General features: G+C 46.5%; 1 protein-coding gene across 1 annotated transcript in view; it reads left to right on the top strand.

Moving 5' to 3' along the window:
- The window catches only part of LOC137371848 (desmin-like), a 34,635-nt gene extending 21,380 nt beyond the window's left edge, over positions 1–13,255 (top strand). Inside the window, exons 4-9 of the mRNA XM_068034793.1 lie at positions 1,972–2,133; positions 4,574–4,699; positions 7,292–7,512; positions 8,363–8,406; positions 8,545–8,630; positions 11,035–13,255. Of these exons, the coding sequence (XP_067890894.1) occupies positions 1,972–2,133; positions 4,574–4,699; positions 7,292–7,512; positions 8,363–8,406; positions 8,545–8,630; positions 11,035–11,076 (681 nt within the window). The 3' untranslated portion in view covers positions 11,077–13,255. The remainder of the gene's footprint in view (positions 1–1,971; positions 2,134–4,573; positions 4,700–7,291; positions 7,513–8,362; positions 8,407–8,544; positions 8,631–11,034) is intronic.
- Positions 13,256–17,225: the final 3,970 nt, after the last annotated feature.

The raw sequence follows: 17,225 nt of genomic DNA, 5'->3' as shown, positions 1-17,225 counted from the left end.
AGGTCGGGAAGTTTACAGACATTTTGGGTCAGCTCCTGGGACGCCACACAGCCACACCAAGCCCTACATCTCCTCCAAGGGTCGGAAGTTTGAACGAGCTCGAGGTCACAGAGCGAGTCGTGGATACAAGAATTGAGCAGTTACTATTTCTGTATCAATAAAGTTACATTAAACCACTGAAAAAACCCAAAAACGGGGTTAGATACAGAGTAAAGCTCCCTCTACACTCTCCCCATCAAAAAAAATGGGGTTAGATACAGAGTAAAGCTCCCTCTACAAAAGAAAACGGGGGTAAGATACAGAGTAAAGCTCCCTCTACACTGTCCCATCAAACACACCCAGGCAGGTACAACACGGGGTTAGATACAGAGTAAAGCTCCCTCTACACTGTCCCATCAAACACTCACAGGCAGGTACAACACGGGGTTAGATATAGAGTAAAGCTCCCTCTACACTGTCCCCATCAAACACTCCGAGGACAGGTACTGCACGGGGTTAGATACAGAGTAAAGCTCCCTCTACACTGTCCCCATCAAACACTCACAGGCAGGTACAACACGGGGTTAGATATAGAGTAAAGCTCCCTCTACACTGTCCCCATCAAAAAAATTGGGGTTAGGTACAGAGTAAAGCTCCCTCTACAAAATAAAACGGGGGTTAGATACAGAGTAAATCTCCCTCTACACTGTCCCCATCAAACACTCACAGGCAGGTACAGCACAGGGTTAGATACAAATTAAAGCTCTCCCTAAACTGTCCCCATCAAACACTCCCTGGGCAGATACAGCACGGGGATAGACACAGAGGAACTCTTCCTCTATACTGTCCACATCAAACACTCTTGAAAAAAAAGAAAAAAAAACGGGGTTAGATACAGAGTAAAGCTCCCTCTGCACTGTCCCCATCAAACACTCCCAGGACAGGTACAGCACGGGGGTTAAGAAACATAAGAACATATGAAATAGGGACAGGAGTAGGCCATTCAGCCCCTCAAGCCTGCCTCGCCATTCAATAAGATCATGGCTGATCTGTCCCAGGCCTCAACTCCTCTTTCGGGCCTGCTCCACATTCCCCTCGACTCCCCGAGATTTCAAAAATCTATCTACCTCCTCCTTAAATACATTTAGTGTCCTAGCCTCCACAACTCTCTGAGGTAGAGAATTCCAGAGATTCACCACCCTCTGAGAGAAGACATTCCTTTGCATCTCAGTTTTAAATGTGTGCCCCCTTATTCTGTAACTATATCCCCTAATTCGAGATTCCCCTACTAGTGGAAACATATTCTCAAAATCTACCCTGTCAAGCCCCCTTAAAATCTTATATGTTTCTATAAGATCACCTCTCATTCTTCTAAACTCTAATGAATAAAGGCCTAACCTGTTTAGCTGTTCTTTATAAGACAACCCCTTCATCCCAGGAATCAGCCTAGTAAAAAAAAAGAAAAAAAAAGAAAAAAAAACGGGGTTAGATACAAATTAAAGCTCTCCCTAAACTGTCCCCATCAAACACTCCCTGGACAGATACAGCACGGGGTTAGATACAGAATAAAACTTCCTCTACACTGTCCCCATCAAACACTCCCAGGTCAGTTACAGTGACTTGGCATTCCCCTGTAAGATATTCCTGTTGTGTCTTCCTGAGAGAAACTAAAGCTGCAAAATCTCCAGGGCTGTTAAAGGCATCAGAAGAAATTGTTGATTTCCTTCCTCTTTTGAAAGTTCTGTTCAATAAAAAAGTTGTGAAATTTGTATATTGGATAGCGTGACATTTTAACTGTGACAACTTAAAATGTTTACATACCCTGTGGCCTTGTTCATGGCAAGGTGGAAGACGAGTACTAGACTGCTGCCCTTGTAAAGCTGCACGTCCTTCCTACTAGAACTGAGCAATGCCACGGGAGATCTGGAAATGATTTTGTTATTGCTTTTTGATTATCTGTTTCATTCGCTCTTCTTCTTCACTTGTTTGAAGGAACTGCGCGAGCTGCAGGCTCAACTCCAGGAACAACAGATCCAGGTGGAGGTGGACATGTCCAAGCCTGACCTCACCGCTGCTCTGCGTGATATCCGTGCACAGTACGAGACCATCTCGGCCAAGAATGTCCAGGAGGCCGAGGAGTGGTACAAGTCGAAGGTTCGTGGCTGGCGGTTCTCTCTGTTACACGGCTCCAGGATAAATATCCATTTAGGATTGAGATGAGGAGAAATTTCTTCACTCAGGGGGTGGTGAATCTTTGGAATTCTCTGCCCCAGAGAGCTGTGGCTGCTCAGTCATTGAGTATGTTCAAGACAGAGATCGATAGATATATTAAAAACATCAAGGGATATGGGGATAGTGCAGGAAAATGGTGTAACATAGAAACATAGAAAATAGGAGCAGGAGTAGGTCATTCGGCCCTTCGAGCCTGCTCCACCATTCATTACGATCATGGCTGATCATCCAACTCAGTAACCTGTTCCAGCTTTCACCCCATACCCTTTGATTCCTTTAGACCCAAGAGCTATATCAAATTCCTTCTTGAAAACATACAATATTTTGGCCTCAACTGCTTTCTGTGGTAACGAATTCCACAGGCTACCACTCTCTGGGTGAAGAAATTTCTCTTCATCTCAGTCCTGAATGGTTTACCCCGTATCCTTAGACTATGACCCCTGATTCTGGACTCCCCCACCATCGGGAACATCCTTCCTACATCTACTCTGTCAAGTCCTGTTAGAATTTTATAGGTTTCTATGCACACAAAACTGCACACAATATTCCAGGTGTGCCCTCACCAAGGCCCTGTATAATTGCAGCAAGACATCTCTGCTCCTGTACTCGAATCCTCTTGCTATGAAGGCCAACATACCATTTGCCTTTTTTACCGCCTGTTGCGCCTGCATGCTTACCTTCAGCGACTTGTGTACGAGAACACCCAGGTCTCGCTGCATATTCCCCTCTCTCAGTTTATAGCCGTTCAGATAATAATCTGCCTTCCTGCTTTTGCTACCAAAGTGGATAACCTCACATTTATCCACATTATACTACATCTGCCATGCATTAGCCCACTCACTCAACTTGTCCAAATCACCCTGAAGCCTCTCTTCATCCTCCTCACAACTCACCCTCCCACCCAGTTTTGTGTCATCTGCAAATTTGGAGATATTACATTTAGTTCCTTCATCTAAATCATTACTGTATATTGTGAATAGCTGGGGTCCTAGCACCGATCCCTGTGGTACCCCACTAGTCACTGCCTGCCTTTGGAAAAAGACCCATTTATCCCTACTCTTTGTTTCCTGTCCGCCAACCAATTTTCTATCCATTGCAATACACTACCCCCAATCCCATGCGCTTAAATTTTACATGCGTGTTGAAGTAGAAGATCAGCCACAATCTCGTTGAATGGCGGAGCAGGCTCGAAGGGCTGAATGGCCTACTCCTGCTCCTATTTCTTATGTTCTTATGTTGTGTTCCAGCGCAGGGTTGGGGACAGGGGTCAGGAGTAGTGTGGGGTAGGGGGGTTCTGGACATGACAAGCAATTCGAGAGTGTTGGGGATTAGCTCAAATGGTACAGTGTGAGGTAGTGGGAATGCTGCCAGCGTTCCCTACTGTTGTTTGTTGGCTCAGTTGGTAGAGGTTCAGATTTAAGCTGAGGGTCCGGGCTTCACGTCCCTGTTCGAGAGCTGCTTTTCCAGCATAGTCCCGATGGGTCGAATGGCCTACTTCTCTGCTGTACCATTCTATGAGAGCGTAGAAAATGTTAAACTGGATACATTTTTAGTCGTTTCAACCCCCTTCCCACCCAATCAGATGGCGAAACATCAGCAGGGGCTTCAGTGTATCTGTCTATCTGGATCAAAACAGTCGATAAGCAGGCTCACCCTTCCTGGCCACGTCTGAGAATGTTCCCAGAGTTTCCCATCCTCCGCACCACAACACATGAACGGTGATACCGCAGTGGCAGCCATATGCACCCTCAGAATCACCTTAACTTGCAATTCAATGTGGGGTACAGGAGGGTATGGGGTTGTGTTACTGGACTAATAATCCACGAGGACATGATTCCAAATCCCATCGTGAGCATTTTGAGAGTTTCAGTTCAGTAAAAGTGACCATGTTGGATTGTCATTAAAATCCCACCAGGTTCACCAATGTCCCTTTGGAGAAGGAAACCTACCGTCCTTACCCGGGCGGACTCTGTATGTGACTCCAGTCCCACACTGATGTGGTTGACCCTTAACTGCCCTCTGAAGTGGCACAGCAGGCCACTCAGTTGTATCAAACCGCTGCTAGCGGATCAAGAAGAAGGGCCCATCACCATCTTCTCAAGGGCAGTGAGGGGATGGACAATAAATGCCAGTCTTGTCAGCAACATCCACACCCGAAGAATGAATTAATCCATCCGCCACCCCACTCCATCCCCACAACACATGGACTATGGTGTAGGTGTGGCGGCCATGTTTACCTGCATGGTCACATGACAATTGAAGGGAACATTAACGTCCAGTGGCATTACTGTGACTATCTAAAGAGTGGGGCTTATGGTCATAGGATGACTCATTAACTGAGTGCTTTCCACTTCCATTCCAGGTGTCCGATTTGAATCAGAGTGCAGCCAAAAACAATGACGCCTTGCGACAGGCCAAACAGGAAGTGATGGAGTACCGACACCAGGTTCAGAGCTACACCTGCGAGATCGATGCTCTCAAAGGATCTGTGAGTGTTTGATGATGCCTGGCGCTAAATCCCCACCTGCAATTATAAAGGAAAGAAAGAACTTGCATTTCAATAGATCCTTTAACAACCTCAGGATGTCCCAAAGCTCTTTAAAACCAATGAAGTACTTTGTTTTAAGTGTAATCACCATTGTAAGGTAGGAAACCCGACCGCCAAACTTGTGCACAGCAAGATCCCACAAAGAGCAATGTGATAATGACCAGATAATCTGTTTTACTGATGTTAATTAAGGGATAAATATTGAGCAGGACACCGGGGGGAACCCATCTGCTCATCTTCGAATAGTGGTCGTGGGATCTTTTATCTCTGCCTGAGAGGGTGGATGAGGCCTCTCTTTAATGTCTCACCTGAAAGACAGCATCTTCGACAGTGCAGCACTCCCTCAGTACTGCACTGGGAGTGTTCAAATACGTGCTCAAGCCTTCACGACCTCCTGACTCAGAGTCGAGTGTGCTACCCACTGAGCCGCAGCTGACACCTGTAAAGGGTTAATTACCCCATTCATAACTTTATCAACAACAATCAAAAGTAGATGGAATATCTGTAAAGGGTTAGTTATCAAATTCACCTGGACATTTACAGCACTGTGCACAGTCTGTTCTCTATATTATAAAGTAATACAGAGACACTGGAGAAGGTGCTAAAAAAAATCACAAGAATGACACCAGAACCAAATGGATATAATTATAGGAAAGAGTGAACAGACTAGGGCTCTTTTTTCTAGAGTGACACGACAGAGATCTTTAAAATTATGAAGGGGTTTGACAGTGTAGATGTAGAAAAGCTGTTTCCAGTTGTGGGGGAGACCAAACTAGGGTCATAAATATAAGATAGTCACTAGTAAATCCAACAGGGAATTCAGGAGAAACTTCCTTACCCAGAGAGTGGTGAGATATGGAGCTCACTACTACAGGGAGTAGTAGTGAATAATATAGATACATTTAAGCTAGATAAACACGAGGGAGAAAGGACCAGAAGGATATGTTGATGAAGTGTGATAAAGTAGGGAGGGAGCAGGCTTGTGCGGAGTGTAAATACTGCCGTGGACAGTTGGGCTGAATGGCCTGTTTCTGGTTTGTAAATACTATGGCACAGGTTTTGCTGGCGTGGGGCATTTTATGTCATGTGTTACACTAAAGATAGCCAGAAGGATAGAACTGGAGCCAATCTTTACGGACTTATATTTACAGGGATACAATTTACAAGCATGCACCGCCAAACCCAACAACCACAGTTTCAGTCTGTTCTTACATATAGGAGCACAAGTGAATCTCCAGTTTATTTTTAATTCTTTCATGGGATGTGGGCATCGCTGGCAAGGCGGGCATTTGTTGCCCTTCCTTAATTGCCCTTGACAACTGAGCAGCTTGCTGGGCCATTTCAGAGGGCAGTTAAGAGTCAACCACATTGCTGTGGGTCTGGAGATGCATGTCGGCCAGACCAGGTAAGGACGGCAGATTTCCTTCCCTAAAGGACATTAGTGAACCAGGTGGGTTTTTATGACAATCGATGCTAGTTTCATGGCACCATTACTGAGACTAGCTTTTAATTCCAGATTTTTATTAATTGAATTTAAATTCCACCAGCTGCCATAGTGGGACTTAAACCCATGTCCCCATGACATTAGCCTGGGTCTCTGGATTACTAGATCAGTGACATTACCACTAAGCCACCACTTTCCCTTCCCTCCAGTTAATGACCAGCTCCTGAATACAATTAAACACTCAATTAACATACAATTAACATCATGCCCTGTTAATTCAACTTGTTTGTACATGTTTAGGTTTTAAAATGTTTGCACTGTAGTTTGTTGAAAGTGTGAGCTGATAAATGGCACGTGCACAGTGAAAGCAACAGGTCAGCTGGGACCTCAATGAACAACAGGACCGATAGTCTGTCCCCTGAACCAGCAAGATTGAAGGATTGAGAAATAAAAACAGAGGAGGGGCTAAGAAGGAAAGTGAATTAAAACCAAATCAGGTTCAGAAAGAGAAATAAAGGGAGTGGAAGAAAGATTGGATTAAGAGAGTGAGAGAAAAAGGGACAGAAAGGAAAAGTAAGAAAAAAAAGTGAAAATTTAAAATTTGACATTTTTAAACTCTCCTAAAACAATTCACAACCTAAAGGAATGAGATTCCACACTTATAGTTGTTCACTTACTGGGCTGGAGAGATTGATGAGCAGCTAATAACAATTATCACGTCATTACAAGGGAACTTAGGCTGTTAGTTATTAGACTTAACTTTCTGTGATGTGTTTAAAGCCTAATTAATATGCAAATGCAGCAACTTCATGGAAATTACAGGGAGGTTAAGTGCGAGATGCCGTTTTCACGAGGCTAACAGCACAAATTATCCAGCAACCTGTGGCAATTCACAGTTGACGGGATATCTCTCCCTCACTCCAAGTCGCTCGGTGTTTTGCCCATTTCTAAGGGCGTCTATCATTAAGACACTATTTATTTTTTAGACAGCAAAATCTGGGCCAACCTAAATCCTATGGACTATCTGCTCTTAACAAGCACTCAGCCTCAGTAACTGCTGCGCACTGAAATGGCTCTTTCATTGGCAGAACGAGTCGTTGATGCGGCAGATGCGGGAAATGGAGGAGAGGTTTGCGGGCGAGGCAACAGGCTACACCGACACAATCACCCGGCTGGAGGAGGAGATCCGCCACTTGAAGGACGAGATGGCGCGCCATCTGCGCGAGTACCAGGACTTGCTCAACGTGAAGATGGCGCTGGACGTGGAGATCGCTACCTACAGGAAGCTGCTGGAGGGTGAAGAGAGCAGGTGCAGAGTCCAACATTGCAGAACCCCCTCAGTACTGCCCTCGGAGAGTGCAGAACCCCCTCAGTACTGCCCTCGGAGAGTGCAGAACCCCCTCAGTACTGCCCTCGGAGAGTGCAGAACCCCCTCAGTACTGCCCTCGGAGAGTGCAGAACCCCCTCAGTACTGCCCCTCTGACAGTGCAGAGCCCCCTCAGTACTGCCCCTCTGACAGTGCAGAGCCCCCTCAGTACTGCCCCTCTGACAGTGCAGAGCCCCCTCAGTACTGCCCCTCTGACAGTGCAGAGCCCCCTCAGTACTGCCCTCGGAGAGTGCAGAACCCCCTCAGTACTGCCCTCGGAGAGTGCAGAACCCCCTCAGTACTGCCCTCGGAGAGTGCAGAACCCCCTCAGTACTGCCCTCGGAGAGTGCAGAACCCCCTCAGTACTGCCCCTCGGAGAGTGCAGAACCCCCTCAGTACTGCCCCTTGGAGAGTGCAGAACCCCCTCAGTACTGCCCTCGGAGAGTGCAGAACCCCCTCAGTACTGCCCCTCTGACAGTGCAGAACCCCCTCAGTACTGCCCTCAGAGAGTGCAGAACCCCCTCAGTACTGACCCTCCAATGGACGTGGTTTAATGGTTTGCTGAGGACGTGAAAGGAGAGGAATTGTGAACTTAATGGGCCAAATGGCCTTTTCCTGTTCCTAAAATTTCTTAAGTATTCTGAACAAAACTTTAGAGGGTTCCGATTCATGAAGAAACAAAATACTTTTCAAAGATCCTGAACCGAAGTTCCTTACATCGTGAGGGCTCTGTTTAGTTGTTGACCCTTTGACCTGTGGGTAATGATGCTTTGTGATTTTTCTTTTGCTTTAGGATTGTGATGCCGGTCCAGGCTTTTTCGACTCTGAGTTTCAGAGGTAGGTAAAGCACTGCCCTCATTTCCCGAGGGATTCACTTCCCAATGTCGTGCTAGTTCTACACCCCCACACCCCACCCCCCACCTCCGACCTGTGAGTCAGGGGCACGTGAGTAACTTTGCGATGTCTTTGTTCCAGAGACCAGCCCTGAGCAGCCACGTCTCGGTGAAGTACACACCAAAAAGACCGTGACCATCAAGACTTACGAAACAAGGGATGGGGAGGTGAGAGCAGCAAATCGCCCGGGGTGGGAGGGGCGGGGAGAGAGAGAAAGAGAAGGGGGGGGGGGGGGTGGTGGGTGGTCACATGAGTGAGAAAGGACTTGCATCTCTATAGCATGATATATGACCTCTGGACTTCCCAAAGTGCTTTACAACCAATTTAATACTCGTTTTTTGAAGCGTAGTCACTGTTGTCATGTAGAAAATATGGAGTCAATTTACACACAGCAAGATCCCACCAATACCACTGAGATAATTGACTGGATCATAGGTGTTGGTTCAGATGTAGAACAGGACACTGGGGAGAACTTCCCAGCTCTTCTTCAAAATAGTGGGGTGTGGGATCCTTTCACATCTCACCTGAGAGAGGATAGACGGTGCGGGGGTGGTTGTTGGGGCGGGGGGCCCTGTGTTTTACACCTGGTCTGAGAGACCATCCCCGTCATTGATAGCAATGTGACCTCGCACCTCCTCAGTGTCCATGCAGCCCACCCCAAGCAGAGGGAGATCGATGATGGGCGGCCCTGCGTCAGCGGCGGCTAAGACGTGGGAGTGGAGTGGGGGTTGTTGGGGGGTGTGTGCTGGGGTAGGGAGGGTTTGGGGGAGATAACAGTGGAGGGTGGGGAGTGATCACAACTCCATTGCAGTCGGCGTTGGGGGAGAACCATTCCTGATCGCAGGGCCCGCTAGACAAACCCAAGCAAAGCCCAACACCTGCTGAATAATTGCTGGATCAATCCTACAGCACAGAAGGAGGCCATTTGGTCCATTGTGTCTGTGCTGGCTCTTTGAAAGAGCTGTCCAATTAGTCCCACTCCCCCTGCTCTTTCCCCAATGATGGGCTCTTTCAAACTGAAATAAAATGACAGAGAGGTAAATACCTTCTAGTTCACCCAACCTGTCCCACACTATTGCTATTCCTGCTGTGTCACAATGTGGACAGCGCAGCGTGACATCCCTGGAAGAGGCAAGAAACCAGAGAAAAACCAGGACTGTTTGTGGAAAGGAAACTTGGAAAATCCCTCTCCGAGCACCCAGGTGACAGGAGATCACTCTGGCTCTAAATTCCATGCAGTACCGACCTTTTATACAAGGTGACGTCTGCTCCCAGTTGGATACTGGCCCGGCTCACACTAGAAGGGAACAGAAAGTGCTGGAAATACTCAGCAGGTCAGGCAGCATCTGTGGAGAGAGAAACAGAGTTAACGTTTCAACAAAACTGTCATCAGACCTGAAATGTTAACTGTTTCTCTCTCCACAGATGCTGCTTGACCTGCTGAGTATTTCCAAGCATTTTCTGTTTTTATTTTAGATTTGCAGCATCCGGCAAGGAATTCAGTGAACAGGTGTCCGTCTATCGAGCCAGCAGCGTGTTCCGCAAGTTCAGAATTCCCTGAGCAAACCCCTTGGCCCCTAATTTAAAAGCCCTGATGCCTGGCACATTTAGGAAGCAAAAGGCGCCTCACGAATATAGAAGTGTGGACCAACGGCTGCGCAGATTGGGCACAGTCAGTCCCATTGCCATGTTGCTGTGTGTTGTGCCCATTTTACATCAACCAATCACACGCATCCTTTTCTTCTTGGGCAACTGACCTTAAAACACAGCAGCCGTCGAAAAACATTTTTTCAGTGAATTCAGAAGTCTTTCGTTATTCACTCAGTATTTTCTTGCTACGGGTTGAAATATAGAATGATACAGCATGATATAGGAGGAGACCATTCTGCCCATCGTACCTGTGCCAGCCCTTTATACAGCCAATCTAATTAGTCCCGCTCCCTCCTGCTCCTTCCATATAGCCCTGCAAAGCTTCCTTTTTCAAGTATTTATCCAATTCCCTTTTGAAAGTTACTATTGAATCTGCTTCCACCGTCCTTTCAGGCAGCGCGTTCCAGATCACAACAACTCACTGTGTTAAAATAATTCTCCAGATCTCCCCCTCCGGTTGCCGACCCTCCGGCCACTAGAAACAGTTTCTCCCCATTTACTCTATCAAAAAACCCTTCATGATTTTGAACACCTCTATTAAATCTCCTCTTAACCTTCTGTGCTTTCCTTTTTGCCTCACTTTTTCCCACATGTAAGTTTGTGTAATTAGTGCAATTGTGGCATACACAGGGAGACGAACACAAAGGTGATGAGGCTGTTGCGATTTGGCATTATGGGTTGTGTCACAGAGGATACCCAGTTAACTTTCCTCGTATGTTTGAAAAGAAAGGATTTGCCTTTGCGTAGCAAGATTCATGACCTCAGGACTTTCCAAAGTGCTTTGTAGCCAATGAGGCACGTTTTGAAGTGTGGTCACTGTAGTAACGTAAGAAATGTTATGTTACTTGTAAATGGGCATGAATGCTTGCTGGAGGCAATGAAGATTCCCCACTGACGTTATCTGCTTCTACTTCCTACCAGGTGATTAGCGAGTCTTCACAGCATCAACAGGAGATTGCTTAAATCCAGGGAGAGACGCACAGAGAGCATGACCCAACGCTTGGCCTTACCACGAGCTCCTTCCCCTCCCCATCTCCCCCACAACCACCCATCTACCGGGTGAACAGCGACAGTGCATGTACCAGGAAAAAAAGTGCCTTGGAACCCAGCCAGTCGAAACCCTGATACACTTTTACCAAATGATAGTATGTCATGTAGTGTTGGAGAGTCCAAGTGAAGAATTCAACTGAACAGAGACAGCGGGATCGCAAAATATAGCTTGCTTCCTTTTGAGAAGAATGGTTACTCTTTTGCATCATTACAGATGTACTGTGTAACTAGGTGGGACACAGGAATTTTCTGACACGTATTTTTGTCCACAGTGTGTGTGATATAGAGAATCAAGTATTGTGCACAGATAGGTTAGTAATCATAACTTCAATTTTCAGATCAGCTAGTATCATTAATGATGACCATGAAACTACTGGATTGTTGTAAAAAAAAATCTGGTTCACTATTGTCCTTTAGGGAAGGAAATCTGCTGACCTTACCCGGTCTGGCCTACATATGAATCCAGACTCACAGTAATGTGGTTGACTCTTAACTGCCCTCTGAAATGGCCTCGCAAGCCACTCAATTGTACCAAAATCGCTATGGAAAACTATAATCCACATGGACCGCAGAGGTTCTCAAAGGCATCTACAACCATCTTTCATCATTCTTTCATGGGGTGTAGACGTCACTGGCAAGGCCATCATTTGTTGCCTTGCGAAGTGCAATTAGGGATGGGCAATAAATGCTGGCTTGTCCAGCAATGCTCACATCCAGCGAATGAATCAATACAAACTCTGATATCTCCCTCTCTCTTGTTTCTGTAATGACCATTTTATTTCAAGTGACTTTGGTGAGGTGAATCTGGACCTCATCACCTAATCTCGCCTAATTCTCCTCTCCATCGAAGTCATAGGAACCATTGAAATGAAAGTTGGGGCGGGGATGTAGAGTGGGCTGATGACTCGCCCTTGTCCCCCACCCCTGATTTCATCCCTAAATCCTCCGCCAGAATGGTGGTCTGAGGAATGTTATATCCCAAAGTGTCCCTCCGCTCATGTTACCTGGCAGTTGTTCCTACGTTTGTGGTGTTAAGGCTCCCTGCAAAGTTTCTCTAACACCGAGATGGATCTCCACAACAGTGGATGGACCAGCATACCTACAACAAAGAGATTCTGTTGTTGCAGTGTCTTGCCGGACTACCAAAGAGGTGTGAGGTCTCAGGTTGGACATTTTAACATCCCTCCTCCCTCCCCCTCATAGAATCTGCTCCAAACCAATAACTTGTGTACAAGGCCCATGCGCTGGGCTGGATTAACTGACATTTGTACTCATTGGTTAACTTGTGAGTCTTGCTTGTTTGTTGGATGTGGATTATTTAGGGCGGTTTTGCTGCCACCAGTTCAGAAGTAGATTGCGACAGTATCTTTATCTTTATCACGTATCATTTACACAACAGAGACAGGCCATTCAGCCCAACTGGGCTGTGACAGTTTTTATGCTCCACAGGAGACTCCTCCTACCACTTCATCTCACCCCATCAGCATATCATTCTATTCCTTTCTTCCTCATCTGTTTATCCAGCTTCCCCTTAAATGTATCGATACTATTCACCTCAGGCACTCCCTGTGGCAGCGAGTTCCACATTCTCCCCACTCTCTGGGTAGAGAAGTTTCTCCTGAACGCAGAATGGATCACAGATATGGCTTTTGCTCAATTCTGAGTGGGATGGATTTAAATTGAATGGGCAACATTTTTAATCTGCCCCATTCCCCCACCTTCTTTTCACTAAGATGCAAACTATATTGATGCCTTTCAGCCCATCATCCCAACCGTCGAACAAAATAGAAAGATCGGGTTGGCAGAAACATTCGATGCTTCATTTCTCTCCCCTTAACCAGTTGTTCTGAAGTCTGGTCTGAGCAGTTACTGATATAAGCCAACAGCTTCCTCTGTGGCCTTTATGTGTCATTAAAGATATTTCACTGTTCACTGGGGTTGAAAAGGGTTAAATGTGAATTCTTTCTGCATTTTTGTTCTTTCTCACTGACCCTGCAGCATTGTTATATGGGACAATAAGTCAACCTATCACATCGCTTCTCCCAGAATTCTAGACGTTAAAGGTGCCTGAATAAAAATTCATGGATTAAAATCTATTTACTTTTTCCTTTTGAAGCACTGCTTTCAAAATATAGGGGAAAACTAAAAAAAAAATTCCAGGTCAATACAACACTATTTATTAAGCACTCAGCATTCTCTCTGTACTGGCTGAAATATTTTAGAATCATACAGCACAGAAGGAGTCCATTTGGTCCATCGTGCCTGTGCTGGCTCTTTGAAAGAGCTTTCCAATTAGTCCCACTCCCCTGCTCTTTCCCCAGCTGTGCAAATCTTTCCCCTTCAACTATTTATCCAATTCCCTTTTTGAAAGTTACTATTGAATCTGCTTCCACTGCCCTTTCAGGCAGCGCGTTCCAGATCACAACAACTCACTGGGTAAAAAAAGATTTGCTCATCTCGCCTCTTTCTTTTGGCAATTATTTTAAATCTGTGTCCTCTGTTCCAACCCTCCTGCCAATGGAAACAACTTCTCTTTATTTACTCGATCAAAACCCCTCATAACACCTCAATCAAATCTCCCCTTAACCTTCCCTGCTTTACATTTTCCTTTTTGTAAGATTGTACAATTCGTGAAATTGTGAAAAACCTGAGGAGATGAACATAGAGGCAGTGAGACTTGTTGGGATTTTCTATTATGGGTTGTATCACTGCAGAAACCCCGTTGACTTATCTTATATGTTGCCTAAGAAATAGCAGCTGGAGTAGGCCATTCGGCCCCTCGAGCCTGCTCCACCATTTAACAAGATCATGGCTGATCTCCTGCCTCAGCTCCACTTTCCCACATTATCTCCATATCCCTTAATTCCCTGAATATACTCAACAACTGAGCAACCACAACTCTCCGTGGTAGCGATATACAAATTCACAGAAAAACTCTCCAACAACACTCAAGAAGCTCAACACCATCAAGGACAAAGCAGTCGCTTGATCAGAACCCCATCAACCACCTTAGACATTCACTCCCTCCACCACCGACGCACAGGGGCGGCAGCGTGTACCATCTACAAGATGCACTGCAGCAACTCACCAAGGCTCCTTAGACAGCACCTTCCAAACCCGCAACCTCTACCAACTAGAAGGACAAGGGCAGCAGATGCATGGGAACACCACCCTCTGCAAGTTCCCCTCCAAGCCACACACCATCCTGACTTGGAACTATATCGCCGTTCCTTCACTGTCGCTGGGTCAAAATCCTGGAACTCCCTTCCTAACAGCATTGTGGGTGTACCCGCACCAGATGGACTGCAGAGGTTCAAGAAGGCAGCTCACCGCCACCTTCTCAAGTGCAATTAGGGATGGGCAATAAATGCTGGCTTGGCCAGCGATGCACTAGAACAACTAGAGAGAGAGGATGAGAATGAGTGAGGATTTGTTATTATTAGCTTAGGAACAAAGGAGCAGGAAGAGGCCATTCAGCCCTTTGATCCTGTTCCGCCATTCAATTAGACAACGACTGATCTGAATCCTAACTCCTTCAATCCGTCTTGGCTTCATAACCCTTAATACCCTGACCTAGTGAGAGATCAGCTTTGAAACAATCTGAGCGCTGAGGGTGGAAATAAGGGGGTAGGCCGACAACTGAAGGGAACCTCAAGCTGAATGTAACGTGGAGTAACTATCTCACAGTTACAGTTGGAGACTATGTGGTGGCCTCGTCTGCCAAGTTCAATCCATATTTCAGTTGAAGTATTGAAAAAAGGAAGTGGACGGACATCTAGGCCAAGCTCATGACCTCCACCACCTAGAAGGACAAGGGCAGCAGGCACATGGGAACACCAGCAGCTGCAAGATCCCCTCCCAAATCACACAGCATCCTGACTTAGAGATATACCACCCATTCCTCCATTGTCACTGAGGCAAGATTCAAGGAGCTCCCTCCCTAACAGCACTGTTGGTGTACCTTCACCACACAGGCTCCAGCGGTTCAAGAAGGAGGCTCACTATCACCTCCTCAAGGGCAATTATGGACGGCCAATAAATACTGGCCTTGCTAATGATGCACAGATCATAGAATCATAAAAGGATACAGCTCAGAAAGAGGCCATTTGGCCCAATGTGCCTGTGCTGGCTCTTTGACAGAGCAATCCAGTTAGTCCCACTGCCCTGCTCTTACCCCCATAGCTCTGCACATCTTTCTCCTTTAAAGTATTTATCCAATTCCCTTTTGAAAATTACTATTGAATTTGCTTCCACTGCCCTTTCAGGCAGCGCACTCCAGATCTCAGAGGGTTGTAAGGCTGGAGGAGGTTACAGAGATAGTTGAGGGTGTAGGGGGGGGTTGCATGGAGAGATTCTTGGCATTGAGGCACAATTCAGACCCTGGAGTGGAGCGGAGAACTTTTCCATCTATTTTTCTTCCCTGTGTTCTCGACCTCTCGGTCAGCTGCGTCCCCAGTTCTGTACAACATCACCACTTGCCATCACCCGCATTCGTTGGGAAAAGAAAATCTCTTGGGGTTAAAACATCTCACTGTCGTTCCTTTAGCGGGAAATGCCAATTCTGAACACATCTTTAAACTGGGGGTAGACCAGCTGGGCCTTTTCGAATCAGTCTTGTGAGGAGGTGTTGAGGTGAACTCATTGCAATTTTGAAGATCATGGTTAACGAGGTCGATCCAGGCAAATTGTTACTGTGGTGAAGTGTCAGACTGGAGGGGGTTCATGGGTTATGATTCTGTTCCCTAAGAGCAGTGAGCTTCGGGGATATGTTGTCAGCTGGCTACTGACTCTCTGTCCCTTTGAGAGATGAACTGGTTCCTGACAAGGGCAGAGATCACATAGATCACATATGGTCCGTGTGATCTCCTGGGCTGGGTTTCGATCACCTGAGGGGATCCGTGGAGAATTTTCCCAGAGTTCCCAGGCCACAAGTTTGCACGATCACTATTCCCACCTCTGTAACATCGCCTGACTTCGCCCTGTCTCAGCTCATCTGCTGCTGAAACCCTCATTCATGCCTTCATTACCTCTAGACTTTACTATTCTAACGCACTCTGGGCTACTCTCCCACATTCTACCCCCTTGAAAACTTGAGGTCATCCAAAGCTCTGCTGCCCATGTCCTAATTCACAATAAGTCCTATTTACCCATCACCCCTGTGCTCACTGACCTAAATTGGCTCCTGATTAAACAACGCCTCGATTTTACAATTCTCATCCTTGTTTTCAAATTCCTCCAAGGCCTTGCCCCTCCCAACATCTGTAATCCCCTCCAGCCCCAACAATCATAAGGTCAGAAGTGTGGATGATTGCACAATGTTCAGCACCATTCGTGACTCCTCAGATACTGAAGCAACTCGTGTCCAGATGTAGCAAGACCTGGACAATATCCAGGCTTGGGTTGATAAGTGACAAATAATATTCGCGCCACACAAGTGCCAGGCAATGACCATCTGCAACAAGAGTGAATCTAACCATCTCCCCTTGACATTCAACAGCATTACAATAGCTGAATCCCCCACTATCAACATCCTAGGGGTTACCATTGACCAGAAACTGAACTGGAATAGCCATATAAATAATGTGGCTACAAGAGCAGGTCAAAGGTTAGGAATCCTGTGGCGAGTAACTCACCTCCTGACTCCCCAAAGCCTGTCCACCATCTACAAGGCACAAGTCAGGAGTGTGATGGAATACTCTTCACTTGCCTGGATGGGTGCAGCTCCAACTACACTCAAGAAGCTTGACACCATGCAGGACAAAGCAGCCCGCTTGATTGGCTCCCCATCCACAAACATTCACTCCCTCCACCACCGATGCACAGTGGCAGCAGTGTGTACCATCTACAAGATGCACTGCAGCAATGCACCAAGGCTCCTTAGACAACACCTTCCAATCTCTACCACCTAGAAGGACAAGGGCAGCAAATGCATGGGAACACCACCACCTGTAAGTTCCCCTCCAAGTCACACACCATCCTGACTTGGAACTATATCGCCGTTCCCTTATTGTCACTGGGTCAAAATCCTGGAACTCCCTTCCTAACAGCACTGTGGGTGTACC

This window comes from Heterodontus francisci, chromosome 7, assembly GCF_036365525.1.
Source record: "Heterodontus francisci isolate sHetFra1 chromosome 7, sHetFra1.hap1, whole genome shotgun sequence".
In the NCBI taxonomy this organism is placed as follows: Eukaryota; Metazoa; Chordata; class Chondrichthyes; order Heterodontiformes; family Heterodontidae; genus Heterodontus; species Heterodontus francisci.
This window is presented reverse-complemented; position numbering and strand designations above follow the sequence as displayed.